Raw genomic sequence first — 27866 nt, 5'->3', positions numbered from 1 at the left:
GGCCCCAGGGTCTTTGCGGGCGAGACCACACAGGAGCCAGGAGGCCCCGACAGGGAGGGGTGCAGCACGATGGGGGCGGGGTGGGGCCCGCTTTGGCTTGGGCTTTCTCCTTCCCGGGCCTGTGCGGTGGAAGCGAGGTGGAGGAAGCTGAACTGAGGCACTGAGTATGTACATATATACACGGCTCCACCCACCTGCCCGCTGGGGAGGGAGGTGGGGCTCCAAGAGAATCCAGTGCAAACTTTCCTTCAGGGGAGGGAAGACACGATCAGGACAGCCAGAGCCATGGGGGTCACAGGCTCCTTTCTCCCCCAGGGGCCCGTCTAGGACTGGGGAGGGTGGCAGAAGGGACTAGCTGGCATGGTGGGACACTAGACGAGGTGGGTGGACCAGGACACGAGGGTCCTGGGTCCAGTCCTGGCTCAGTGACCTTGGCCAAGTTACATACTCACTGTGGGCTCTGTTTCCCCTCCTGGAGGAGGAAGGTGCTTCTCTAGAGAGTTCGTCCTTAAGGAGCCCTGACCTTCACCAAGGCTCTTTGGTCCCCTCTGAGTGCCACAGTGTTAATGCAGAAGAACAGGGGTTCTGGGCCCAGTCTGAGCCTTCCCTACTCAGCAGAGATGGTGATCTGGGGGCCTCTCCGGCCTCTTCCTCCTGCAGGATGGGCCACAGCTTCACTCCTTCTTCCCAGAGCCCAGCCTCCTGAGGAACTGCTTCCCCTTGGAGAAGAGACCCCACACCTTCTCGCTTCTGCCCAGGGGCTCCCCATGTTCAATCCTGGGGGAGCTGCCAGGGTTGGGGGCATAAGGCCCACCTGGGGGGCCCAGGGGCCCTTGTGTGGCACAGACCCAGTCCTGGAATATGAGACAGAAGGAGCAAGGTCAGTGTCTCACTCCCTCCTGATCCCCTGCCCCCTTTACCCACAGCCTCAGGGGCCTGCAGCCTCCCCTGTCACAGAGCCATAAGCGAGAACCAGGGCCTCACCTCCCTCCACTGCCAGACACACACAGCACAGGCGGCGAATGGGGAGGGTGGTGCCGAGGGAGCACTGAGTTGGGAGTCCCATGGGATGCAGTCTCAGTTCTGGATTGGTCGCTGTGACCCTGGCCAGGCCCCTTCCCTTCTCCCTACAGGGTGCAGGGCTGGCAGAGCCCAAGAGTTCTCAGAACCTGCCCCTCAGGATGGGTGCCCCCAACTTCTCCATGTCATCTCCCTCCCAAAAAAAAGGAGCGCAAGGACAAGGACTGCTTAGAAACAGCTGTCACTGACAAAGAAGGTAGCTTCCACAGCCCCTCGCAGACAGAAGGAGCGTCGCCCCAAACCCAGCAGATGTGGCCCCTGCAGGCCTTCGGGGAGTGGAGCCAGTGCCCATTCCATGGGGAGGAAGATTGAGACTCTCCCTTAAGGGACCCTAAGAGGACTGCAGGGAGGCCAGGACCCAGAGAGTTTCACACTGGGGGCGTCACTCAGCCCCTGCCACAGGCTCCAGAGGCTACACCCGGCTTTAGCATCTTCTCCCTTGCAGAATCTCCTCCTAACTGCACTTGCATCCCAAGCCACTCTCTCTGCCTCAAGTCCACCCAGACAGCACTCCTTAGAGATTAAGGCCAGGGAGCTGGGCGAACAGAGAAGCTACCAGAAAGCCCCCACACCTATGTTCCCACATCCCCACCTTCACCTCCTGTGCCTGGCACAGCCCTGTCAGTTCTTGCCAGCCTGCAAGTCTTCCCTTCCTCAACTCCCACTCGCTGCCCAGAGCCTGGCAGGCTCCCAGCCAGAACCAACCCTAGAGCCCAGGCCAGGGGCAAGGAAAGTGCGTGCACAGCCGAGGCCCCGCCCCTGCCCTCCTGCTCGATGTGGCCGAAGCACCTACTGCCAACCAGCCAGAGCTGATGGCCGCTGGGGAGCCCCACGCCCTTCCCACTCCCTCTCAGGGCTCCTTCCACAACATCCAGGAGGGAGAGCTTGTTGTGGAAACAAAAGGAGTTATCTGAGCCCCGGAGAATAGTGGCTTGGGATTATTTATGGATTTGAACTACTCAAACTTCCCTTTTATTGTTTTATTTTTGAGACACCCAGTCTGGAGTGCAGTGGTATGATCACTGCCCAGTGCAACCTCGACCTCCTGGGTTCAAATGATCCTCCCGCCTCAGCCTCCCAAGTAGCTAAGATTACAGGCATGAGCCCCCGTGCCTGGCCAAACTTCCCCTTTTATCCCCCAAGCTGAGAAAACTGAGAGTTGGCAGTAAATCATGCATCTGGTCACCCTAACAGGTCACGATACAGAGGACAAGGGTGGAAAGCCTATTATTACTGGTGGCATTACAGTGTCACCCCGGCACCAGTAATAATTACGATATTATAATGCCATAGTCACCCAGCATCATAATACCACTGAGGAGGCATAATGTGGATGGCACACCATGTTCCAGAAGCCATGTGTATTATAGAATAGGAGGCATCCGCTAATATGGGGCATCACACACTACGATGACATGTAATCCTATGACAGCTGGCTCTGCCCTGCGTAAAGGCAAGCCAAGAGGGGCAGGGAGGGGAGGGTTGACTCTTTATGCAAATCTGGCACATGGCAAGATCTCCCTCGCCATTCCCTGGACGACAGTGGGAAAGCTGGGTCAGCTCCAGTATTACAAAGGAGCACTGTCTGATTATGGTCAAGTGGGAGTGGGGGGTCACACGGGGGGCAGTCCCCCCACTTACATGTTGCTCTCTCTCTACACATATCTATCTCCATCTAGCACTGGACTCTTCTCCTCCTCGTTCTCTGAGGACAGGGAACAAAGAGAGGAGATGGGTTACCGACAAATCCGCGTCGTCTCCGCCCGGCCGCCAGCTGGCCCTGCTCTCCAAGGCCTTTGCGTTTAGATCGATTGCACACGGAAGCCCTGAGTTTTCTGGCTGCGGCTTGGCCTCCTCACTCCCTCTCCCTGCCCTCTGAGGGTGGAAGCTTAGTTGTATTCCACCCACCCCAAGGAGAGGCAAGCTCCAGGAATGAGAACCCAGGAAGCTGGGCCTGGCTGGGCAACTGGCTTCCAAAGGCACCTGGGAGGCAGGAAGACCCCCAGGGTGGGAGTGGCTGAAACAGGAGCTTTGATTGGCCAGAGGGGTCCTTTTCCTCAGGGCCTCTCACCTGTGTCAGCCCCCAGGTATTGGCAGCCAGGTCAGATGGCCTGGGGGTCAGGGTCACAGCTATCACCCCTCTGCAGAGGGTACATACTGGGGTGCAGCTGCCAGGTGGGGCTCCCCTCTGGTGGTCACTCAGCGGCTCCTTGCAGGACACAGTGCTTACCTGCATGATCACCCCAGCTGCACTCCTGTGGCAACACTCCCTGGCCCCACCACCCCACCAGCAGGGTACACCACCCTGCCGAGCTGGGAGCCCAGCTTCCCACTGACCTGACTCTCAGCCTGGGATGTTCTGGGCTCCCTGTCCAGGCCGCCTGCCTCAGGCCCAGAGCCCTCCAGGAAGTTGGATGGAACCAGGCCCCTTTGTCCATTCAATTCCCCCTGGAGAGGAGGGGCAGGTGAGACTGAGATCAGGACAGAGGCTTAGCCCTGCCCCTCGACCCTGATGCCCCTGGGGAACAGCTGGGGCCAAAACCACTGTCCGGGGAGGTGACCTGTTCCCTTCCTCCAGACTTCCTGAGGCTCCCTTGCCCATCCCCCTCCCTGGCTCTGGGAGAGCCCCCTTGGGAAGGCTGGGGGACTGGGGTGTGGTACACGCCTCCCCAACAATGTTCTCACATAGTAGAAACCGTCATCGTCCATGCCCCCGAACACAGTAATGACGTCCCCTGCCCGGAAGGGCAGCTCTGCCTGTGGTAAACAAGAGGTGGCATCAGGCCTAGGAGGGCTCCGCCACCACCCCCTTCGCTGGGCTCTATCTGAGGGTCCTCACCTCCACGTCCATATTGGGGGAATTCTCCCGGGGGTTGTAGTCAAATGCAGCCACCATGGAGCGGGGAGCTTTCAGGTCAGCAGAGGGGACCAACCTGAGGGGAACTGCAGGGGGACGAGAAGACGCTGGACTCACTGGAGAGCCCTATACCCCACCCTGTCCTCAGCACGGGACCCCTGCTGACCCCCTGTCACCACATCCCCACTAGTTGTAGCCCCTGGGCCCAGGTCAGAGGGGCCACCCACCCTATCTCCTTCCCCAGCCTCCCGGGCCCACCGGGGATACTCCTTCACCTGGACAGGGCTGGACAGGGCCTTCAGACTCCGCTGTGGAAAGAATGAGACTGTGAGCCCCGTCCCACCTCCTCGCCCAGGCTGCAGGAGCTGCAGAGCAGGCCGGACGCTCGCCCACACGCAAGGAGGCGGGCAGGGAAGGCTGCTGGGGGCACATCTGCACAACCCTTCGGCGTGGTGGTGAACTAACACCCAGAAAGGGAAAATGGCAAGCTCCGGGGTTCACAGATCTTACAGTCGGGTGCCTGTGGGGACAGAGAGCTCCACAAGCCATCCCTCACCCCCACCAGAACAAAGCCCCCCACCGAGGGAGGCAGGGGAGGTGAGTGGTCTGCCCTGATTCTCTTACCGGCTCAAAACCCCACAGGCGCCTCCCCAGACAGCCCAGCGGAGCCACCCACCCAGCACCTGAGACAGAATGGGGTCTTACCCACCCTTTTTGGAGCGGCGGGGCTTGGGAGGAGGCCCAGCTGTGCGGGCTGTGGAGTACACAAAGGGACCATTCCCTGATCCAGGAAAGCAGGTAGAAATAGGAGAGAAAGTGAGGCAGGGGAGGTGTGGGGGAGACAGGATCGGGGCTCTGTATTTTCCTCTCAGGGCCGTGCTGGGTTACGGAGCTTGGTTTCGCAAGGGCATTCATCTCCCATCCCTGACAAGAGCCCCACCCGACCTACAGGAGCCCAAATTCCTGGCTGCACGGCCGAATCCCCCTGAGCAACAGACACCACCCCACGCCACCAGCCCACGTGCCGACTGCCAGCCTTGCCGCAGGGTTCTCAAGGCTCCAGGGCTCTGCTAGAGTCTGGGTACGTGGGGTACCCCAGACATGCTGACTGCTCAGGGTCAGGTGGAGTTGGACGGGGGCTGGTGGGAGGTGGGTGAGGGACAGCAGCCGGCCATACCTGAGCTCTCGAGGAGCATATCTGGGGACAAGTAACCCCGCTGGAGCAGCTGCTGTCTCCCGGCAGGGCTGTCCACAGCCACCTCAGCCACCATGTTGCAGGGAATGTAGCCTGTCCGGCCCCCACCTTCGCCCCGGTAGAAGCCGTCGGCATCCTTGTCCCCAAACACCTGGAGGCAAAGGCCAGTGGTCTCAGCCAAGTCTGTCGCTCCCTGTGTCCCCAGGCCCCGAGCCCAGCAGCACCCCATTTGGAACTGCAGAAGAATGCTCTCCCTTTGTAGACTATGGAATGAGAAACGGAAAACGGCAAAGCACATGATCCGCGGGACAGGAGGAAACACCCCTTTCCGTATCGTGCCACCCACTGTCTGCACCGCCACGCCCTTCACCCACCCCAGACTGGATCTCCTTAGCCTCAGAGCAATAGTACCATGCCTTCAATCAATACTTGGAGGGATAAGAAAAATAGTAGTGATAGATTGTGCTGCCTGCGTGCCTGGCAGTTTAAGCACTTTATGTACATTGAATCATTTAATCCAAAAACCACCCTGTGAGGTAGACACTAATATTAACCCCATTTTACCAACAAGAAAACAGACCCAGAGGGTCTAGGTAATATACGCAAGGTTACACAGCTAGAAGGAGCAGAGTCAGGGTCCCAACCCACATCATCTGCTCTAGAAGCCGTGTTCTCCACCATGATTCAGTGACCCCTCCGGTGGAGGAAAGGAGAGGGGAAGGAAGACCTAGCTGGCGTTTGGCGCTCCGAGCCCGGATGGCGAAATCAGTCACCTTCAGGATCTGACCCTCTCGGAAGGGAAGCTCTTCTTCTCCAGCATCGGGATTGGGCGACATTGACACGGGGTCATAGTCAAACAGAGCCACAAAGATCCTGCCCGGTAGGTGCTGGTAAGCCAGTGCTTCCGAGGGGCTCCTCACAGGGACTGTGGAGACAGCGGAGAGAGCCATGACACAGTGAGGTCTGGCCCAAGGGCTCTAGCACAACCCCCATCAGGTGCTCACCCAGCTCTGCAATGCTTGGCCTGGGGACTCGGGCACCTCTCTTCTGGGGGCCCCTCCGCCCAGAGCCGTCCTGCCCTCTGGACTCTCCAGTCTCTGTTGCCTGCAAAAAGAGGGTTAACAGATGGCAGGAGTAACACACCATCCCTCTGGAAGGCCCGTGTTCCCCAGCTCTGCCCCAGCAGCGTAAGCAGCACAGTAGCGCAGGAGCACAGCGTTCCTCTCCTGGAGCCTTGGTCGGCTGGGCCTGCTGGAGACCTCGGACACCCCCACAGTGGGAGGGAGGGTGGAGGGGAGGCCCCAGCCCCAGCCCCCAAGCAGATGAGTGGAGTAGGGGGGACTCGAGTTGGCTGAGGAGCCTGCGAGAGGAAGGCCTTCCGTCAGCATCAGGGCAGGTGACCCTGCCCTGGCATCATGTCAGCATCCTGAAGCCATAACTAGCTATGCAGAGGAAAGGGCAACCCTGCCCAAAGGCTGCAACCGGCGACCAGTGACAGAATGAGTAGTGTGCACCCCAGTTCTGATCAGCAGAAGCAGCAAAGCAGCGGAATGTGGGTGGGAGGAGGCAGCTGGGGGAACCCGGAGGCCCCGCCCACCTCTGCTGATGGAGGTGGCAGCGTGGAATGGGAGCTGCTGGTGGGCAGCAAGCAGGGCCACCAGGCGGCAGCAGGCAGGGGCTGCCCAGGGCGGGGAGTGAGCACGGACCCGGGAGAGTGGCTCCTTGGCTCTGCCCGTCGCACTGCGGCCTCTCCGCTCTGGCTCCCCTTTCTCCCAGGCCGGGAGGTGTGGGTAGGGTTTGGGGCCTGAATTGGCCTTCGGAGACCCCCTGGGCCTTCCTACGGTTGCTGTGCCCCAGGCCTCCCCGTCTCCGGGGTAGCAGGAGCTGGTGATGCTGATGCCCCCGCTGCCCGCCTCCTGTTCGTCCTCCGAATCATATTCAATGCTGATTTCCAAGCACTTAGGGGAAAGGCAGCTGGCCAGGCCAGGCTCCAGGGCCCAGCCACGGGAGCACCTCCGGGAAGGGCCCAGCCGCCCTCTCCCACTGGCCTCTAGTCCAGTCCTAGGGCCCTCAATTACGGGGAGGCCACCCCTCTCCCTCGCGGGGCCTGGTCGTCCAGGGGCCTGGGGCCCATTGTTGCTGAGAAGTCGGCTGCAGTGTTCACGGGGATCTGGAGGCCGCCTGCGGCTTGGGGGCTTCTCAGGGGAGCCCCCTCCTCTCCTCCGGCTGCTTCCTCCAGGCACGTCCTCCAGGCAGTCTCCAGCCCTGAAGGGCTCGGGAGACAAGGGAGACTGGCCAGGTCCTCGGGGCTGACCGCTGTCACGGCCCAGCCCCAGCAATGCAGGTTCAGGCCGGCCAGGGTCTCGGGAAGAACAGCCTGTCCCTGGCTTCTCCTCCTCATCCTCCTCTTCCTCCTCCTCCTCGGGGATGCTAAACAGCTTCTTCCTGCAGAACGGCTGGAGGGGCAGCTCCAGGATCTGCTCCAGGATCTCCTCATCGCTGTCAGTCTCACAAAGGGGTTCGGGCTGGGACTGGTGAGGGGGCGGGAGCAGACAGCAGCAGGGAAGAGAGATGTGTGGGGAAGAGGAGAGAGGCAGGGGTTACGGACGACACCACAGCCCTCCCACAGCTTCCTCCAAGAGGGAAGAACCAGGGGGACAGTGGCTGGCCCAAAGTTGCACACATATCCAGAGAGAGCCGAAGGAAGAATCAGGGAACACACCCGAGGAACTGCCACCGGCCCCCGTGGGACAGGAGCATTGAGGAGGAGGCCTCCCCGTCCCCTCCCCAGAAGCTCCCAGCACAAGGATCTTAGGTGGCACCAGCCTCCCCTGGCCAGGGAGCTGCATCTGGTGGGCTGGAGGGAAGGTGCCAGAATGGGCTCCTCCTCTTCCCCTTTCCTTCCAGGAGGGCAGAGGCTGATCCTGGGCCTCTTCCCATCTCCTGCTTAGGACAGGGCCCAGGCCACAGACCTACAATGTTGCTGGCACTCAGTGGCGGTCAGAGCAGCTGCTGACGCACAGGGTGGAGGCCCCAGAGTCTGAGGCCTGGGGCACAGCACCCCATCCCTACCCCGTTACCTTGGCCCCGTTCTCCCTGGTGCTGTTGCCAGCAACCTGCTTCTGGAATGAGCCAGTCCTGGAACCCAGCTCTTCTTCCTCCTCCTCCTCTTCCTCTTCCTCCTGGATGTCTGACAAGTCTGAGTTTCGGCTGTGGTCCACCAGGGAGTTCAGCAGATGAACCCCGAGCTCGGCCGTGTCCTCCTTCTGCAACAGGCGAGGCAAGCCAGGAGAGATGGGGAGGGCGGTGAGGGGGCACAGGGGGCTCTAGGCAGGGTTAGCCCCAGCCACAATAACAGGGGTCCTTTGGCAGAGGGCGAAAGAGCCATGTCCTAAATGGGGGACGTACACAATGGGTCGGGGGCAGGGTGGGAGAAGGGAGATGGGAGCCACATGGGACAGAGAAATCCGAGAAGAAAAACAGACACACGGCACAGCAAAGGCATTGGAGCAGCACCAGAGCAGAGGACAGGCAGAGAAAGCTGGATGTGGGCTGGCAGAAGGCAGGCAGGCAGGCCCTCCGAACCCCTACCTCAGCCCTGGGCCTCAGCCCAGACCCTGGGTCTCCTCCTTGGCACATCTCTGTGTTCAGCCCCTGTGGGGCCAGTGCTCCCTGGGCGGAGCTGGGGGCCAGGCTGGCCTCTCCTGCAGTCCACTCGGCCTCCTGCTCAGCCAGTGAGGGAACTGCGTGGCCAGGGTCCTTCTCACCCAGAGTGGACGTGGTGGCTGTCCTCTCCTCTGAGGTGCCCAGCACCGCTGCCCCAGCCTCCTCCTGGAACAGAGGGCACTGAGGAAGGGCCCAAGCCCAGGCCCCTCTCCCAGCCAGCACCTGCTCCCCTCTCCCTGGACAGGGTACCTGGGAGCAAGGTGCTGGAGGGTCCTCGTGGACACCTTTTGGCAGCTCTCTGGAAGGGCTTGCAGGGGGTGCTCCTGGGGGCTCTTGAGTTCCAAGGGGACCAGAGTGCTGGAGAGGAGAGCTGGCGTCTCCAGGCCCTGGGGAGGCTGAAGCAAGGGGTGCTCTGGCCTCTGGGCCTGGTCGTGGTGAGGGGCAGGAGACTCGAGCTGGCAGGCTGGCCGGAGCCAGGGCGGGAGTGATAGGAGCCGGGATGGAGTCCGCCGACTCGGCGTGGGGCGACATGGTGCGCACGACCACCTCACGGCACGCCTGCAGCAGCTGCAGCTGGGACAGCTCCACCAGCACACTGCCTGCCGTGGGTGAGGCCACCTCCATGATCTGCAGGGTGGAGGGGCAGAAGCAGAGGCTGAGACAGCCAAGCCTGAGGACACACTGCCAACAGCGGCAGCTAGTGTTACACCAGGCACGGCGCTAAACCCTCTGCATGGCCCATCTCATGGCGTCCTCCTGGCCCATGGCTTCAGTGGTGGAACTGTTCCAAAATCCATCATGTGCTGCCAAAGCCCATGCTCTTAACTCATCTGCTTCCTGGTGCCCAAATGCCAGGGGCTGGGCATCTCTGTGCCAGGCCAGAGAGCCTAGGCCTCTGGGCATAGCAAGGAGGGACCCACCTCCACTCCCAGGGTACAGCAGGCAGAGCCATACCTTCTGCCCATCAGCATAGATGGCATAGCCTGTGACCCGGACACCGTTGGATGTGCCAGCAGCATCGATGGTGACTGGGAGCCAACTGATGATCAAGATCCCAGGGGAGGGCCCAGGCTCAATCTGCACATCCAGGGGGGCATCGGGCGGGCCTGGGGGCAGGGAGTCACAAGACCCAGTGATGCTCCCCATCAGAGAGATCTGCCCAATTTGCCATTTCCCTGATAACGCAAATAAGACCGGGTTCCCCTTCTTCCATCACTGTGGCCTGGTCTCCTGGGTGTTCCGGACATCAGGGCCCAAGCCCACATACCTGCTGGGAGTGTGGTGAACTGCAGGGTGGCAGCCCGCTGCTCCGGCCTCTCCCAGCCTGGTTCCCAGGGCCCTTGGGGTGGGAGCTGAGCCTCCACTCGGGCCTGATAGGGTGTGCCAGGCCGTAAGTGGCAGAAGGTGGCCCAGTAGGTACTGGGGCGGGCAGGTGGGCACTCTTCCCCATTGAGGTAGATGGCGTGGGCCAAGTTGCTATTGCCGGGCACCCAGGTGATCTCAGCAGATGTGGCCGTCAAGCGATGGACCCGCAGCTGGCTGGGTACCACTCCAGCCCGGGCACCCACCGCCAAGCAACAGCGCAGTGGGTCGGAGCTGCCCCGGCTGGTCAGGGCCTGGACAGAAACGTGAAGGGGCCCGGCCCGCAGGTCCAGGTTCTCCAGCACAGCCTTGGGTGGCGCCCCGGGCCCCAGGGCCTGTCGCAGCTCCCCGTTCACGGAGATATGGAAGCCGTGTAGCTCCACTCGCTCCGGAGGCAGCTCCCAGGCCAGCACCACGCTGTGGGCCAGCTGCTTGAGGACCACCAGACGGCGGGGGTAAGGCACAGCAGGAGGCTCGCCCGGGCCCTCCGGTGATGGGCTCAGACTGAGCTCGTCCCCTGCATCCTCCTCCTCAGGTCTGGGCTGGCTCCGTCCCCCGCTGCTTTGGCCCCCGCTACTGCTGCCACCCCCACCCACACTCAAGAAACTGAGTTCAGGGCCTGAGCTGTGGGACCAGTCGGCCAGCTCCGGAGGGAGGGAGGTCAGGAGGTCATCGTCCGACACCCGCTCTACAAAATTGGAGGGGACCAAGCCCCTTCGGCCGTCCATGAGCTCGCCTGGCAGGAGGAGGACAGGAACAGACAGGGCAGGGAAAGACAGAGACAGGATAAAGAAACACACGGTATAATAAATGCATTTTAGCAACTGCTAGCGGGTGATCTTAAGCATTTTATTCGAATCAACATTTTACTGTCAATTCTTTTAAAAGGCAAGAGCCGTAAAGACCTGGATAAGGGTAGGGCTGATATAATAGCATTCTGGTTGTTTAGGACAGTGCTCCTTCAATTTTAATATCCACATGAATCACCTGGAGATTTTTTAAGCTACAGATTCTAACTCAGTTGGGTCTGGATGGGGCTGAGATTCTTGGTTTTAATAAGCTCCCAGGTGATGCTGGGGCTGGAAGGATGGAGGAGACTGTCATGTTCTAAGTAAGCATGTTGAGCATTTCAAGGTAAAATGTCATAATGGTTTTTAAATCCTTTTTTTTTTTTTTTTTTTTTTGAGACAGAGTTTCGCTCTTGCTGCCCAGGCTGGAGTGCAATGGCATGATCTCAGCTTACTGCAACCTCGCCCTCCTGGGCTCAAGTGATTTTCCTGCCTGAGCCTTCCAAGTAGCTGGGATTACAGGCGTGCACCATCATGCCCAGCTATTTTTTGTATTTTTAGTAGACGTGGTTTCACCACATTGACCAGGCCGGCCTCAAACTCCTGACCTCAGGTGATCCACCCGCCTCGGCCTCCCAAAGTGCTGGGATTACAGCCGTGAGCCACCACGCCTGGCCTTAAAATAATTTTTAACCTACATATAGATAAGGCAAATACGCAAAAATGTTAACGATCGTTGAATCTAGGTGGTGGGGATATAAGTGGTCATTGTGCTATTTATACATTTGAAAAAACTATTGTGTTAAAAATTGCAATAATAATTTCATATTAAAGTTTTTAAAAATAAGCAGGTTAAGATGAGAAAACTGGCTGGGCTTGGTGGTTTATTATACCCATAATCCCAGCACTTCAGGAAGCAGAGGCAGGCAGGTCGCTTAAGGCCAGGAGTTTGTGACCAGCCTGGGCAACGTGGCAAAACCCCATCTCTATAAAAAATGCAAAAATTAACTGGGAGTGGTAGCATGCCCGTAGTTGCAGCTACTCAGGAGCCTGAGGTGGGAGAATCTCTTGAACCCAGGAGGTAGAGGCTACAAGTAAGCCGTAACTGAGCCACTGCACTCCAGCCTGGGCGACAGAGCAAGATGCTGTCTCCAAAAAAAAAAAAAAAAAAAATTCTGCTGATTGAGTTTTACCTGGGCCTGAGGAGTAGGGGGGGCTGGGGTGTCCCTTAACTTCCCTTTGTGAACAGCAGACATCCACAGAGGGAGAGAGAGGGAACCAACTCAGCAAGGTAAGGGAAGGAATCTTAGAGATAAAGGAAGTAAGTGGTAGCGAAAAGAGTCACTTGTAGGTTCCAGAAGGACCAGGACACCAGCAGGCTTGCATCTAGGAGCAGGACTGACAGCAGTCAATCCAGGCGGCCACAAATGATTACATTTTGTTACCTGTGTCCGTTCTCCTGGAGACTTGACAAGAAAGTATTTTAAAACATTTGCTGTTGTTGTTTGATTGAGGGATATCAAGGACGTTGGGCACCCAGCATGTCATGTCACGGCCAATTTAAAGAAGAAAAAAAATTCTCAGGGAACAGGCAGCTGGTAGCTGGTGTGCCTTATTGGGAGGAAGGGGGAGCACGAGCCAGGGCTTAGGGCAGAGGGGAGAGTGTAGGCAGGTCTGAGCTGCAGGGGGGGCCTGGAGTTTCCCCAACAGTCACTTGTGCCCCCCACCTCCACCCTCTCTCTCTGCCTATGCTAGGAAAAAAAAAAAGTAAGGAAATTTGAAGAAACAATAGGGACTGTCAATAAATTCGATGATACAATTAACACTATAGAGCAGGCGTCCCCAAACTTTTTACACAGGGGGCCAGTTCACTGTCTCTCAGACCGTTGGAGGGCCTCCACATACTGTGCTCCTCTCATTAACCACCAATGAAAGAGGTGCCCCTTCCTGACGTGCGGCAGGGGGCCGGATAAATGGCCTCAGGGGGCCATAGTTTGGGGACACCTGCTGTAGAGGGTTGAATGGTAGCCACCCAAAAACATGTCCGTGTTCTCAACCCTGGAACCCGTGAACATGACCTTATTGGAAAAAGCGTCTTTGCAGATGTAATTAAGTGAAGGATCTTGAGATGAGATCATCCTAGATTATGTGGGTGGGTCCTAAATCTAATGACAAGCATTCTTATAAGAGACACACAGAGGAGAAACCGTGACACAAGGAGAGGAGGAGGCGATGGTGACCACAGACACAGAGACTGGAGTGAGGTGGCCATCAGCCAAGGAACAGCTGGAGCCACCAGAAGCTGAAAGAGACACGGAAAGGAACCTCCCCAGGAGCCCCCACAGGGCATGCACTTCTGCCAAGGCCTTCATTTCAGACTCCTGGCCACCAGAAGAGGCCGGTGAGAGAATCAATGTCTATTGTTGAAGCCACTCAGTGGAAATGTGTTCCTGCAGCCCTAGGAGGCGATTATAAGCGCTAGCACTGGGGAGCGGAGATGAAAGGCAGGGTCTTCACACTAAGAGCATCTCCAGCCTGCAGGGCTGAAGCTGGAGCCTGGGCCCAAGGCAGGCACGGGCTCCAGAAGCCCGCACGGCTGAGAACAAACAGCCTAGGTGGCCGGGACGTAGAGGAAGTAGTCCTTCGGCTAAGGCTGGACAGGGAATATGGCATCTCACGCCCAGTGGTCTATGGACCTTTACATTTATCCCAGTTTATCCCAGATCGCAGAGTTCAAATTCTAGTCATTTGTGGTTAGTTAATACTTAAGCCTTGGCGGCCCCTCTCCGAAAAAAAGGTGTTTGGGTTTTGGTTTTTGATTTGGGGTTTTTTTTTTTTCTTCATTTGTAAAGTATAGTTTTCCTGAACGCTTTTTATTAATCTTGATCTTCGTAATCTACCCTTGTAAGGAGTTTAAGTGCACAAAGCCAGGTGCCATGAGTCCCAGCAGCTCCTCAAATAACAAAGCAGAGGACCCAGGAAAAAGAAGCTGAGTGGGCTCCCAAGCTTCCAGGGTTACAGATTCAGAGCTAAGCCTGTTCCTAAATCTCTACACACAGCTGTGGCTCTCACCCTGCCCTGTCCATACCCGCTCCAGATCTCTACACAGTGCCATCCTCTGCTGCTGACGGACTCAGCCTGGTGGTACCCAGACCATGGCCGCCCTGAGAGAGTCTCCCAAGAGCATGTCTTCCACGGGCCCACGGTGCCCAGTCTCAATGAGGCCTCTGCCTTAGTTCCCTCATCAGTCTTCTGATGCCCCACAGGAGCTGCAGAAATGCCCTGAAGCTCACTCCCTGCCTGGGCCCTGACAGCCACTAACTGCTCACAAACACCTTCCCTTGGGACCTTTACCCTGATTCCTCCTCATACCTGACTGGAGTCCAGCATCAAATCTACGCTGCAAACCTGACCTCAGGTGCCACTAGTGGGAAATACTGCCATGCCTGGACTATCCACACAACAGTGAATCTAGCCAAAATCTCCTGAGACACTCTGCCCACCATCTGGACTATGCTGTCCTGCCCTGCTTAGAGCCAGAACCCCTTCTTTCTCTTTCCCCAATGGCCACCAGGTCTCTGTATGCCTTTTAGGTGAGTCCAAAGTGTTAAGGTGGGCTGAGCACGCTGGACAGAGAGGATGAGAGGATGGATGGATGGATGGATGGATGGATGGATGGACAAATGGACAGACGGAGGTCTTTGGGAACATGGGCTCAAAGGGAGGGGAATGGACAGAATGACCCCCACTACCTTCCTACCTTCAAAAAAGCCATCCTCATCCATGTTGCCATAGATGTAGATGTACTCGCCAGCTGTCAGCGGAAGCTCTGCTTCTGGATTCTCGTTGGGGCCCTCGAAGGGGTTGTAGCTGTTGGGGGAGGCACAGAGGAGGAAGAGAGTGACCTACTTTCCACTCCCATGTCGCGTCTTCTCTCCCCCACTGCACTGAGCCTTTATGGAGACTTGGTCGTGGTTGTCCACTGCTTGCAAATCACAGCCCTCACTGCGCCCACTCTGGCTTAACTAGGTTATATGAATAGGCCCACTGGGTCCTGCACCACCCCCACCACTTCCAGAGGCCTCTATCTCCACCCAGCCCCCTCCTTGCATACACCCCAAATGCTGGGGGGGAGTTCGGGGCGGTGAGGGTGAGGGACCCACCTATACCGCGCTAGGAAGACCTGGATCCTGGCTCCTCCCCGGCTGCCCTCTGGTGCGGCTGGAAGCAGGGAGACACTGTCGGCCTCCAGCTCCTCTACCTCACTGGCTGTGTCCACCTGGGGCAAACAGAAAGGGCTGATTCCTCTTCAGGGCCTGGGGCCCAATGCCAACCACGCAGATTTCCAGGCAGAGCCAGAGGACCTATTGCTTTGAGGCCGGAAAGTGAGTACATCCGTGCTGCACGAGGCCGGTGGGAAGGGTCCCCTGATGCCCTCTCAGTACCTGAAGCAGGCCCGGGCAGAGCCCAGCTGCCCTGGGCAGAGGCAGTGGTGATAAGTCTAACCCTTCCCTGGGCCTTTATGCACCCTCCAGGAAATAAGGCCACTTCTCTCCTCTCAGAGGGGCACAGGCCATGCTGGCGTGGCGCGTGGATGTCAACAGCAGTTTGGCTCCTTAAGGTAAAAACTTGGCAAAGTTGCCAGATGCAGTGGCTCATGTGTATAATCCCAGCACTTTGGCAAGCTGAGGCAGGTGGATCCCTTGAGCTAGGAGTTTGAGATCAGCCTGGGAAGCATAACAAAACGCCATCTCTACTAAAAATACAAAAATGAGCTGGGTGTGGTGGTACGTGCCTGTGGTCCCAGCTACTTGGGAGGCAGAGGTGGGAGGGTCACTTGAACCTGGAGGCAGAGGTTGCAGTGAGCCGAGATCACACCACTGCACTGCAGCCTGGGCCATAGAGCGAGACCCTGTCTCAAATTTAAAAAGTGTTTTAAATTTCAAAAAAAAACCTTGACAAAGCACCCCAACGGTAAATCGCTGAAAGCAAGGAGACTGAAGGAGCCTGAGAGGTCCCAGCTTCTGGCCAAGTGACAGTGTTCTGCCGTTCAGCTCTGGCACTCAGAACTTGCTGTCTACTTCCCACACCCCAAGGCACCCCAGCCTTGGGGCACCGTGATTGAGGCCACTGTTGAGATTGCTGCAGTGGCCTGGGGAACAGGCTGTCTTCTCTTCTCTGCCAATGCCTCAGCCTCTCCGCCACCACATCCGAAGCTGGCACCACCCTTCTACCCCACGAGGGGGCAGCAGAGGCTCAGGACTGCGTTCTAACACTTGAATGGCTCGCAGAGCTGCTCCTGACCTGCCCCCTCCACCTTCTGGGGGTTTTGGGTAGAAAGAAGGACGAGTTGATGACGCCCAGGAACTTAGTAATAATAACAGCTGCCCCCTGTTGAGCATCTACTGTGTGCCCAGCACTGAGACAGGCACGTTCCTTACTCATTTAACCCTCACTACAACCTTAGAAGGCAGGTTTTATTAGCTCCAAGATTCAGATAAGGAAACCGAAGCCCAGAAAGGCTCAGTGACTTGCCTAAGGCAAAGCTGGGATTGGAATCCTGGAGCCTGTGCTCTTTCTCACACAACCACCTGCTTTCACTACAGACGCTCTTAGGAATAGTCTCATTATGCAGATCCTGGTGCCCACAGAGCCTCTCTGGGCCTCCCAGGGGTGGTCCCAGGTCAGGTGGCCCCAGGTGGGGCTCGCAGGCAGGCCGTGGAGAGCAGGGATGGCTCCACCTGAACCCCTCACCCACAGGAGGAATCCACAGGCCTCCTACCTCCCAACTTGAGACCCCAGAAGTTGCCACCCAACTCCCGGGGATCCCAGAAGAGGTCAGGGCCACCTGCCCTGCCCCCTTGCCCAAGCCAAAGCCCCATCCCAGCACTAACCTCAGGTGTAGGGCATGACTTGGGGCTGTTGTGGACGGACTCGGAGCGGGAGGAGGTGGAGAGAGACTCTGCCTTCTTGGTTGTCCTTCGAGGGACCCCAGTGAGGGTAGCAGGGGCAGGCTCAGAAGACTTTGGGGTGCAGCGCCCGGGGGAGCCCGGCGGGAGGTCAAGGTCTAAAGAGAAGATGGCACGTGGGCTTGGGGTCTGTGGCCTGAGGAGGGACCAGGGAGATAGGGTGGTGCGTCTTGGATATAGGGCCAGGCCCTCCACAGCCGGGCTTCCTTACAAAAAGGGAAATATTTAGCAAGAAACTTACTAAATAGAGGTAAAGCTGATTTACATATGTTATTTCACATGATCATCAAAGCAGCTCGATGAGATACTTTTAATTATTCCTGTCTTTCAGCTTAAGAAACTATGACCCAGAGAGGTTAAGCCGCATTCTCAAATCAAAGTGACTGTCACATGAGTGGAGCTGGGACCACCAGATCCAACTGACTCCCAAGCCCCTACTCCACGAGACCACACTGCCTGCTGCTGACTCCTAGCGCCCAACTCCTAGCCCTGACCATTCAGGTCTTGTTGGAAGGAGAAGAACAATGACCCAAGATGCCTGGGCTAGACTCTGGACAGTCACTCCCCTGGGCTTTATTTTTCCCCAACAGAACCCAGTTCTAGCCAGGCACGACTCTAACCTGCTGTGTGACTTTGGATGAGTTGTTGGCCTTCTCTGATCCTGAACTCCCTGCTCTATACAGAAGCCCAGGCCTAGAGATTCCAGGCCAATATCACTGGTGTCCCCCATACCTTTGGGGCCAGATCCCCGGCAAGGCTGGGGGGTGGAGCAGCAGCAGGGAGGTGGTGGGCGATCTCCAAGCGTCCCGAAGTCCAGGGCAGAGGTGAGCAGATCCAAGGGACCCGGGTGCAGGCGGAAGGCCTGGAGTTCCTGAGCCAGGAGGCTGAAGCGCTCAGTTTGACTGCGGCACTGTTCCTCGAGCTCTCGAACCCGGGCCTGGCCAAGACCCACCATGAGCCACCAGGCCCCACAAAGCTGCCCAGTGCCAGCCCATGCCATCTCCACACAGCCCTACACTGGGTTTCAGGTCACGTCCATTCACCAAGCCCCAGGCCTCAGTACCAGGCCTGCCGCTGCCTGGAACGCATCAGAGCTGAGGGGGAAGTTCCGGGCCATGTCCTGGGGCATCTTCACCCCAGGCCCTTCCAGAGCAAAGGCTGGGCCTGCCACACACTCGCCAACCCTTGGGCTGGAGGCAATGGTCCTTCTGCCTCTGGCTACTTTCTAGGCCATCAGGGATCATTTCCACCCCATCATCACCACCGTCACCCGGGAGTTTTCTCAGCTCCGCCACCCATCACCCTTCCACAGTCAGCAACCCAAACCCCTTCCCTCAGAGAAGGGGCCAGGAAGTGCCACAGGGGAGCAGAGATGTCTTCCTGATGGGAATGGACCAACGCCCAGGGAAGTTTCCTCAGGCCGGAGAGTCCCAAAAGCAGGGTCTCTCTCTGGCCAATAGAGAGAGCTCCTGAGTTAGACTGGGGATGAACTTCCTCGTGCTCAGGGCGGCTAGAGAGGGGAGGCCCTGTGTCTGCCAGACAAGGTGGCAGGCCTGGGAGGAGGGGACAGCGGCACTTGTCCTGTGGGAACCCCACCCCCCACGGATTCTCAGGTCTGCTCCCCGTGACACCCCCTCTGCTGGAGGAGAGAGCAGGACTGCTTGGGCCCTGAGGGAGGAGCTGCAGCCCAGCCAGCCTAGAGAGGTGTGGGGAAGCGGAGAGCGGGGCGCTACCTGCATGGAATCCAGGGTAGACTGAGGCAGGAAAGGAAGCAGAGACCAGGTTAGACCCCTGAGCCTGTGGGTCGCTAACCCAGAGAGGGTGGGGGAGAAGGGGGCCTAAGTGGACGCCATCCAGTCCGCTCCCTGGACTGACTAGCCGTCCCTAAACGCAAGGCTATCTCGGGGTGAGGGCAGCCTCTGGGAGTGGCAGCAATGGGAGGCTGCTGCCACCAGGCTTAGGAGCCCCCTGTCAGCCGTGCCCACCCTGAGAACTAGGCCAGCGGTGGATGGAACTCCCCCAGGCCGTGGAGCATTTAAGAGTCCCTCCTGCAACCCCTCTCCCCACCGCCACAGTCCATCCCAGCTCTATCTGGCGCTCCCCTGCCTTCCTCGCAAGGTGGTGGAACAGGGGCCGCTTCCCGGGGTCCTACCTCCAGCAGCTGCACGGCCCCTTCATGTTCCCTCCTGGCTTCCGCCTGGGCCTACAGGTGGGAGGAACCGAAATGCTGGAGGGAAGGATAAGGAACGGGGTGGAGCAGAGAGGGATGCGAGGGAGGAAGGGGGAGGCTGAGGCAGGGGAGGAAGAAGCTGGGAGAAAGAAGAGGGCAGGGAGAGAGGAGAGAGGGACAGGGCAGCGGGAGGCTGAAGGGTTTCTCCCTCCCAAACGCCCACCCTCAACCATGCCTTAGACCAGAAGGCAAAGGGGTCCAGGAGAGGCGTGGCCTGGCTCTGCCCCCCTCTTTCCTGGGCAACCATCCTCCTGGTTTCCCTCCTAACTCTCTGGATGCTCCTTCTCAGTCTCTTTCGCCTGCTCCCTGACCCCCATTTTCAATGTTAGGGTGTCCCTGGAGCCAGTGCTGGGCCCGGTTTATACTGTCTGCTCTCCCTAGGGCTGCCATCTGCTCCTACAACTGAGCACACTGATGGCTCCAAACAGCTCCAAGACCAACCTGCCCATAACCCCAGGCTCATGTATCCAAGTGCCCATGGACAGCTCCCTTTGAATGTTTAACTCCAGCCCAAACGTGACCAAAACGGAAGTCAGTACTCAGGATTCCCAACCTCTCAGATCTGCTGCCCCTTCATCCTTCACCTTTGGGGTGTGAAAAGCCCCACCCTTCACCAGGATTTATACAGCAAATGGCTGACAGAGAAGGGATTCAGCTGGAATCCCACAGGGAGCCCTGTCCATTCTTTTTTTTTTTTTTTTTTTTTTTTTAAGATGGAGTCTTGTTCTGTCACCCAGACTGGGGTGCAGTGGTGCTGTCTCGGCCCACCACAACCTCCACCTCTCGGGTTCAAGTGATTCTCCTGCCTCAGCTTCCCGAGTAGCTGGGAGTACAGGCACACACCACCATGTCTGGCTAATTTTTGTACTTTTGGTAGGGACGGGGCTTCACCATGTTGACCAGGCTGGTCTCAAACTCCTGACCTCAAGTGATCTGGTGTGAGCCACCTCGCCCGGCCAGAAGCTTGTCAATTCTGTCTCTAAAACACAACTCAAACCCGGGCACCTGTCTCCACCTCCACTGCCTGCGTCCCTCTCCAGAAAGCTGCCACCTCCCGCCCAGGCCCCGCTCCATGCCTGCTCCCACAGTCCACCCTCCACAATACTACCCATGTGATCCTGTAAAATTATGACTCAGATCGTGTCACTCCCCTACTTAGGATCTTTCAAGAGCTTCTAACCACTCACAGAGCAGAATACCCAAACTCTTCCCATGGCCTTTAAGGCCCAACAGGATGGGGTTCTTGCCCACTCCCGGCACACCGCCCATCGCTTGCTGTCCTCTAGCCACACTGAGCTCAGACTCCTCCAGCCCTTCCATCCACAGAGCATGTGCATCTACTCCTCCCACCTGGCAAGCTCAATTGTCACCCCGATGAACCCTAAAGTGGCTCCTCACCCCATCCCAAGTCACTCTGTCACATCACCCTGTTCTTCTCCACCACCGTGCTCATTCATCAGTGTCTGAAATCAGCTCACTCATGGATCTGCGAATTTGCTGATGGTCAGGGACCTGGTCTTTGTTCTCCACAGTCTCCCTACCGCCTAGCACAGTGCCAGGCACATGGTGAATGTTTGTTGAATGAGTGAGTGGCAAAGCTGTCGTCCCGTAGCCCGTAGCCCACCAGCTTCCCTCACGGCGGCCCCACCTGCTGCAGCCTCCGGACCTCCTCCTGCTTCTCCCGCAGGCTGAGCCGAGCCTGCTCATGCTCCACCTCCAGCTGCTGCCGCCTCTGGGCCACCTCCCGCATGTGCTGAAACACAAGATCCAAATCAAGGCCAGAGCCCCCACTTGGCTGTTTCTAGAGAAGATCTAAGATGAGGAAGCTTCCAACACCATCTGCTGCAGAGCCCCCGAGTATAAAGGAAACTGAGTCTGGAGAAGGCGAGCAGCTGGCAGCTCCAGGCCCGGGCCTCAGAGCTAGTGTCCCTCCCTAAGCACATTCTGCTGTCCCACTTGCTCCCCGAGCCAGGGCCCAGCACCCTCCCCTTCAGCACCTGCCGAATGGACCCGCGCCATCCCCTCACCTTCAGCACCTGCTCCAGGCTCTCCAGCTTGCTCTGCAGGCCCTGGCTCTTGCGAAGGGCTGAGTCCCTCTCCTGTGTCACCCCCAGGAGCTGGCCCCTTAGCTCCACATTCTCCCATTCAACCTGGCGAGGGGACAGTGGCAGGGCACTGGGTGGGTGAGCTTTGACCCACCAGCGCCCTCCCAGCGGGAACAGTCCCCTACCCCGACTCAGGGGCGGAGGAGAAAGCCCCTTGGCTGGGGACTGGGGCCATGAGGGGAGCACAGGTCTCCACGGCAGCTGGTCAGAACTGGTACCTGCTCCTTCTCTGTGGCTCTCCCACTGAGCCGGGAGTTCTCCTCCACCAGGCGGGCATTCTCACTCTGCGCTTCTCTCAGCTGCAGTTCCTGAGCAGGGCAGAGGAGCTCTCAGGAGGAGGCCCAGCGCTCACATCCCCAGTCTCCCCACACAGGACCCTGCCCTTCTCCCAGGCCAGGCCTTCCTCCCCTGCTGGAACTTGTGCCAGCCAGGAAAGGAAAGCACCGAGGAGCAGGAGGGAAAAGGTGTGCTTGAGGGCAGGAGGGGCGGAAGCGGAGCTGAGAGGGAGCCCACCACCTGGCTGGCCTGGGCGAAGGGAGGAGCCGCCTCTGAGCTGCCCTCAAGAGCTCACCAGCTCCTCACATCGCCTCTGCTTTTTCCGGGCTTCCTGCTCCAGGCTCTCGCATTTCTTCCGCTTCTTGCTGAGCTCCGATTCCTGTGGGGTCAGAACCGAGGACTCCTCATGTGGGAAGGTACATCTGCCCTCAGCAGGCTGCCTCCAACCCTTGACCTAGGACTTACCAGCTGCTGCACCCTCTGCTGTTTCTCTGGCTCCCCTAGAACCACCGGTAGGTTGTCCACATCCTCCTGGGGCGTGGCCTAGAAATGCCCAGAGACAAGGGGAGGACACCTGAGAACAGGGCCCCAGGGCAGGTTCCCATCCCATCACCCAGCCAGCAAGAGGTCCCTGCCTAGGAAGAGCAAAGAGGGGTACTGTCTGCTCACCCCCTCCCATCCTCTCCAGCCGATGCAGAAGTACAAAGGCTGCACCCTGTGTCCTGGAGCCATAAGTGCTTTGAGATCCTGGGACCCACGTGTGCCCTGGGAGATGGGTCCTTTATCCAGGCCAAAGCTTTCCCTTTTTAGCTTCCAGCAGCAGCCCTGCTCTGCACTCAATAACTGTCCTGGGTGTCCTTCAGCGACTGGCAGAGAATTAGGAGGCTGCTTGGCCCCCGGGGATGTGGTGCTCCCCAAGATAGGGGTTCTGTATCATTCAAACCTGGGCTTGGCCCAGAGCAGCACAGGCCCATCCAGACCTTCCTCCTGGCTCCCCGCAAGCCCACCCTACCACACCTTCCATTTATCCGTGCAAACTTTGGGGGCGGACAGGTCTTGATGGGAGGTGCCTCTCCCTTCCAGGGCCAGCCAGAGAGACAAAGTCTGAGCAAGAAGCATCCCCCCTACCCGGAGGTCTTGGTCACTATCAGATCACTACCGGGTCCCTCCTCCCAGCCCTCTTCCCGGAAGGAGGAGGACCTACTTGCTGCCCACGTAGGATGATGGAAAGACGCCAGACCCCTAAGTTCTGGGGGTCCGGAGTACGTCCCTGGCCCTCGAGACAGGGGCTACCTAAGCCCCGCGCTCAGTGAGGGTCGCCTGTACCTGGAGCTGGGGCGGACGTACCGCCGCCCCCGGGTAGCCGGGGCCAGGCCTGGCCAGCCAGGCGGGCGCTGACGGGGGCGTCCCCGCTCTACGGCGGCAGCGGGAGGAGGCAGCGCGGGCTGGGCCCCGGGTGGCTGCCAGGGCAACCAGGGATTTGCGGCCGGGCTGTACCACTGGCAGCGCGGCAGGGGCGGCCGGCCGGGCCCCGCTGGGCACAGGCCTACGGAGGGCGGAACCCTGGAGCCCCCGGGGGAGGGCACGGCGCAGGTACGAGCGTGGGAGGCGTGGAGGTGGACCCTGCCCAGGACGGGAAAGCTCCCCAGGCCCTGGGAATGCGCACGCCACCACCGGGTCCTTAGGGTTCTGAGCACGGTGCAGGGGAGATCCGGGTGGTCGCTCCCCACCCCTCATCTGCAAGCACCCACACACCTGCCCTTGCGCCGGCGCTCACCTCTCCCGGGGCCCCGGGAGCCGGCGCCCCTGCTCTGGCCTGGGGAGCAGGACCCGGGGGCCGGGACGGCGGGCGCGGGGGCGTCTCCCGCTGGTTGCGCAGCGCGATCTGCCTCTGCAGCCGCAGCACCTCCCGCTGGGACTCGCGCAGCAGCCGATCGAAGTCCCGCACGTGGAGCCACTGGGGACCCTCCTGAGTTTAGGGCACAGGGACGGAGAAGGGAGTCAGGCCTAACCCTTGCCCGCCCCATCCATCCCCGGCCGAGCCCCTTCGCTTTGCTGGAGGGGCTCGGATGCGCCGGAATGTGCACACCCTCCCATGCATACATGCCTGGGTACCTGTGCATGCGTGTGTGCCCACATGCTCCCGCGAGCCCGTATGCGGACATTCTCAGTAACTTATTTCCTGGGTGCTCTCAATGGGCCCAGCACTGTGCTAAATGCCTTGTGAACATCCCTTCACGCAACGCGTGTGTGGATGCATACAGCCAGACCCACCGGCACACAACCTCAAGCCTGAGGCACAGAAACGCCCAGGTCTGGGACTCATGGCTCCACCCCCTTCTCCCCTCTCCCACCTGGGCCGTTGCCAGGGGAACCTACTCCCAGCAACCTCCACCCTCCCGTTTCATTTGCATCTCATTAACATCTTGTCCGCATCCCACGACAGGCAGATGGCCTTGTGCAGGGCCGAGCTGGAAGAGGTGAGCAGGGCCTCCTCGCACCTTGCCCACCAGGGTGAGCCTGGCCTGCAGCTCCCTGCACTCCCGCTGCAAGGCAGCAATCTGCTTGTCCTTGGCCAGCAGTGCACTGGCTGTCTCACTGAGGTCCCGGGCTCGCTGGCGGGCTAGGGCCTTCCGACACAACTCCAAGCTGGCCCCCGGCCGGGGAAAGGGGGCACTCACCTAGCCAGAGGAGGGGCAAGGCCAGTGGTCACCCGAGGGCTGGGGCACTTCTCCCACTCCTCATCTCCTCCCAAAGGAGGAGTTAGGAGGTGGGAGAAAACCTGGGAGGTGGCCACCTGCTTCCACCCTGTCTGGAGTCTCAGAAAACCAGCAGCCTCACTTTACCCGATCCCAGCAGTCGGAAAGGATATTAACTCTACGTCCAATTCTAGGACCAAAGGATGCTGCTAATGTGGGGTTGCCACTGTGATGGGGCTCATCCCTGCCCCCACTTCAGCTCTATACCCTGAGATGAGCTCAGCAGGAGGCTGCCGCCAGCACCAGCACGTGGTAATCCAGAATCCTGCTCCCTGCCTGCTCAGGAACCTCCCCATCCAGCTCTTCTCTCCCCACTGCAGCTCCAGAAACCTTTGGCCTCCTGGCCTGGCCAGCCTCTGCTCTTCCTGCACCTGAGCCTCTAGATTCTTGCTTTCCTAGGTGCTGAGTCTGTGACTCCCAAGCTTCAGACAGCCCTCAGGCCCAACCCTGGCTCCCCTCTCCCCTGGTCGCCCAGCCTCCAGCCAGCAGCCTCCTGTCCTCACCACCCTCAGGTTCGTTTCCTGCAGCTTTCGGGCCCTCTCCTCCAGGCGCTTGGCAATGACCGCCAGCTCGGCATTCTTCCTCTTCAGCCTCCGCACCTTCTCTTCTGTTTCAGGGAAGCTGCTCTTTCTCTGACAAGGGGTCAGGCAGAATTGGGGACATGTAGGGAACACCCCGAAGACCCAGTCCTAATTGCCCAGGTCTTGGGTTAAAGCCCTAGGCTCACAGTGGGGTCCTTGGCGACTCTAGGCAGGGGTTTACTCTCTCTGGGTCTTGGGTTTTGTCACCTCCATGGAGCCCCCACCTGGAGAGATGGTCACGGGGTGAGGAGGGCACTGAGGGCCTGGCTCCTCTAGCCAGAATGCAGGACCCCAGTTTCCAAGCCTCACCAGCATCTGGTTTTCCTCCTTAAGGATAGCACAGCGCTGCTGCAGCTCCCCCAGGGCCCTCAGCAGCTCCAGATTGGGCCTGTCCCCGAAGCCCATGTTCAGCTTGGCCTGGCACGGGAAAGGACCGAGGACAGCACTTCAGAAACCCAGTCACCCAGCAGGGCCTTCCATGTGGAAGCACCCCCCATCCCTGGTCCAAGGAGACATGGAGATGAAACGGGTTCCCCCGCCCCGGTCCCAGGCCTTCAGAGTGGGCCAGAGGAGACCTAGGCGAAGGAGCTGTCCCATCCTCCATCCACGCAGGCACCCCCAGCCCTGGGACCCTCCTGCTCTCCCCTGATCCTGCCCACTCCTCTCCATCTTCTCCTCCAAGGACATGCCAGCTCGAGCTCCCACTCCCATCCCTCCAGACTCCCCTGCCCTCCCCCAAAGTCCTGTCCCCTCCCTCTTCTACAGAAGCCTGCTCCACCTCAACCCTGGCTCGGTCCTGCCCAAAGCCCCCTCCCCTCAAACTGCTTCCTCCACTGATTCTACCATACACCTCTATACTCCCCCGGTACTCCAGCCCCCAGGGACAGACAGACTCATGGAGGAAGAAACACAGACAGACAGATACACTGTCAGGGAGAGGCACAGAGAGGGACAGGGTAGCAGCAGGGCCAGATACAGACAGACAGACAGAGAGAGTCAGAAGGACAGACACATGCCGAAAGAAATGGAGCCCCCAAGATTTCTGCTTGATAAAAAGAGGACAGATAGCCACAGAGTCAGACTCACAGACAGGCCAAGAGAGGAGAGGTGGGCAGTGGGGATGCATGCCTGGCCTCACATGGTGAGATACCCCCACCCTGCAGACCCCAGCCTCCCACAGATCCCTTACCTTCGGGAAAGCCTCTGCTTCCTCATCCTCTGGCCTCAGGCAGGTGGGTCCAGAGCTTGATGCTTGCTGGCCCAGGTTTGGTAGACCAGCCTCTGCTCCTTCAGAGTCAGTGCCCCTCAGGGGCCTGGAGATCTGGGCTCCTTTGGGCTCAGAACTCTCCTCAGACCTCAGTTCTCGGAGCTGCAGAGCTGCCGGAGGAATATCGGCGACCTTTGGGGCTGCACCGCCAGGTTCACCCGCTCGACCTGGAGTCCAGCTCTGCCAGGTGGGCAGTGCCCATGGCTCCATGGCTCCAGGGTCCGCAGGCCGTGGGAGGGTTGTCAGTTGCTCCATGGTACTGCCAAGGGACTCCAGAACCCGGGCCGGGGGACATCACCCAGCCAGCTGGGGGGACTGGCGAGGGTCATGCCAGGCCAGCTCCTCTCCACTCCGAGCTCTTACTTCACCGATGCTCCATCCAAGGTTGGCTGAGCTCTTCCCCACCCACAAAGGAGGCTGCAGAAGGCGCCAGGGCTGCCGGAGCTGGAGCCAGGGATATGTGAGCTATGTTTGCTGGTGGCTGTGTATGTGCGCCAGTATGTGGGGGAGCGAGGGTGTCCCCCGTGGGGGTGGGGAGGATGTGCAGAGGCCACCGACAGCTGCGCCTGGGTGAGGGTGTGCGTGTGTGTCTCCAGGTCTGTCCGTGCAGCTCAATGCTGTCTTGTGCATTGGCAAGATGGGTGCCCCCACTTCTGTGTGTTGAGGGGGGTGGTGCTGTGTGTCACTGTCTGCCCATTTCAGAGTTGCCAGTTGTTTCTCTGTGTGTGTGGGTGTCTGTATTGCAGGGCTGTGGCAATATGTGATGCTGTCACTGGTTGTATCTGAGTGTGTCAGTGCCGTGCAGCTGTGTGCATCGGTGTTGTTGTGTGTCTGTCAGTGTCTGTGTGTCTGGCCATCCATCGCAACCCCTCAGCCTGGCCAGGGGCTTCAGGAGCTGCTGGGGGTGATCCCCAGTGATCCGCTGTGGTCCTTTATCTCCGGCTCTGCTCTCTGCTGCTGCTCTCTCGCTTGCTGGGTGGCTGGGCTGGTCCTAAGGAGGCCTGGGTCGATGGGCTGCTTGCCTCATAGTCTCAGCCCCTGCTGGCCTCAGCTCTAGGGACTGCAGGGGTCCCTTACAGTCTGGGATCCTCGAGATGGTGGGCTCCGAGGAGGGCTGAGCCTCAGAATTGGGGGGGGCAAGCCGAGGAGAGCCAGCCCTCCCCTCCCCCTCCTCCTCCCCTCCCACCCACCAATAGGAAGTCGGCTGCTGGTTTCCATGGTGATGGCGCTGGACTGGTGGGTTGGACCGGCTGACAGGGTCGGGGACAGAAGGAAGAGCAGGTTTCTCACGGGATGTCAGCCCAGGGCTCCCACATGTGGCCTCCCACCCTTGTCTTCGTCTTCACACATTCTCACACCTTCCGGAGTACAGAGGCGAGCGGGGTGCAGATGGTCCTCCCCACACCGGGTGAGACTGGTAGAGACAGAACGGGGGAGGGTATGACAGATCCAGCCACAGAGAAGGGCAGAACTAGAAAAGATGGGACTGGAGATGAAACAAAGAGAGAGACAGAAATCAAGAGAATGAAAACTGGAAGACAGAAACAAAGAGGTAGAAACAGACTGAGAGAATTGCTTCCGCTTCCTCCTGGCAGATTGCACTGGGGGGGCAACCTGGCTGTCCCAGGCCACCAGGGAAGCCCACATGGCCTGTTGGGTTGGCTTTGCCTCAAATTGTGTGGAAGTTCATCTTCTGTCTAGCCTTAGACCTTGGTGCTATGAAAAAATGGC

General features: G+C 59.0%; 1 protein-coding gene across 7 annotated transcripts; it reads right to left on the bottom strand.

The window, feature by feature from the left end:
- Positions 1-763: 763 nt before the first annotated feature.
- TSPOAP1 (TSPO associated protein 1) lies at positions 764-27297 on the bottom strand. 7 transcript variants are annotated; one of them, XM_010339734.3, is made up of 33 exons: positions 26058-27297; positions 25178-25285; positions 24791-24919; positions 24030-24209; positions 23306-23497; positions 21994-22071; positions 21824-21907; positions 21471-21560; positions 21175-21297; positions 20796-20900; positions 19070-19120; positions 18651-18671; positions 17650-17854; positions 16843-17015; positions 15112-15227; positions 14709-14818; positions 10066-10896; positions 9753-9904; positions 9048-9425; positions 8724-8963; positions 8213-8398; positions 6839-7663; positions 6137-6236; positions 5906-6057; positions 5115-5283; positions 4647-4718; positions 4213-4245; positions 3920-4023; positions 3766-3837; positions 3418-3528; positions 3152-3310; positions 2722-2785; positions 764-854 (listed from the first exon to the last, which is right to left on the bottom strand). In XM_010339734.3, the coding sequence occupies exons 1-32, from the start codon at positions 26388-26390 to the stop codon at positions 2756-2758; spliced, it is 5712 nt and encodes a 1903-aa protein (XP_010338036.3). In that variant the 5' UTR covers positions 26391-27297; the 3' UTR covers positions 764-854; positions 2722-2755. The 7 variants fall into 7 exon arrangements, with proteins under 7 accessions (XP_010338036.3, XP_074244199.1, XP_010338039.3 ...); XM_074388097.1 differs by lacking the exon at positions 764-854 and adding an exon at positions 867-1142; XM_074388098.1 differs by lacking the exon at positions 18651-18671.
- Positions 27298-27866: the final 569 nt, after the last annotated feature.

This window comes from Saimiri boliviensis, chromosome 17 (genome assembly GCF_048565385.1).
Source record: "Saimiri boliviensis isolate mSaiBol1 chromosome 17, mSaiBol1.pri, whole genome shotgun sequence".
Taxonomy (NCBI): Eukaryota; Metazoa; Chordata; class Mammalia; order Primates; family Cebidae; genus Saimiri; species Saimiri boliviensis.
This window is presented reverse-complemented; position numbering and strand designations above follow the sequence as displayed.

What these genes read in the sequence shown, in the direction of transcription:
- TSPOAP1 (XM_010339734.3), bottom strand. Translation starts at nt 26,390, where the DNA reads ATGGAGCAACTGACAACCCTCCCACGGCCTGCGGACCCTGGAGCCATG. An exon ending in AGCAGAGGGTGCAGCAGCTG is followed by an intron (nt 21,908 to 21,993) that starts GTAAGTCCTAGG and finishes CTGACCCCACAG; the next exon opens with GAATCGGAGCTCAGCAAGAA. An exon ending in AGAGGCGATGTGAGGAGCTG is followed by an intron (nt 21,561 to 21,823) that starts GTGAGCTCTTGA and finishes TGCCCTGCTCAG; the next exon opens with GAACTGCAGCTGAGAGAAGC.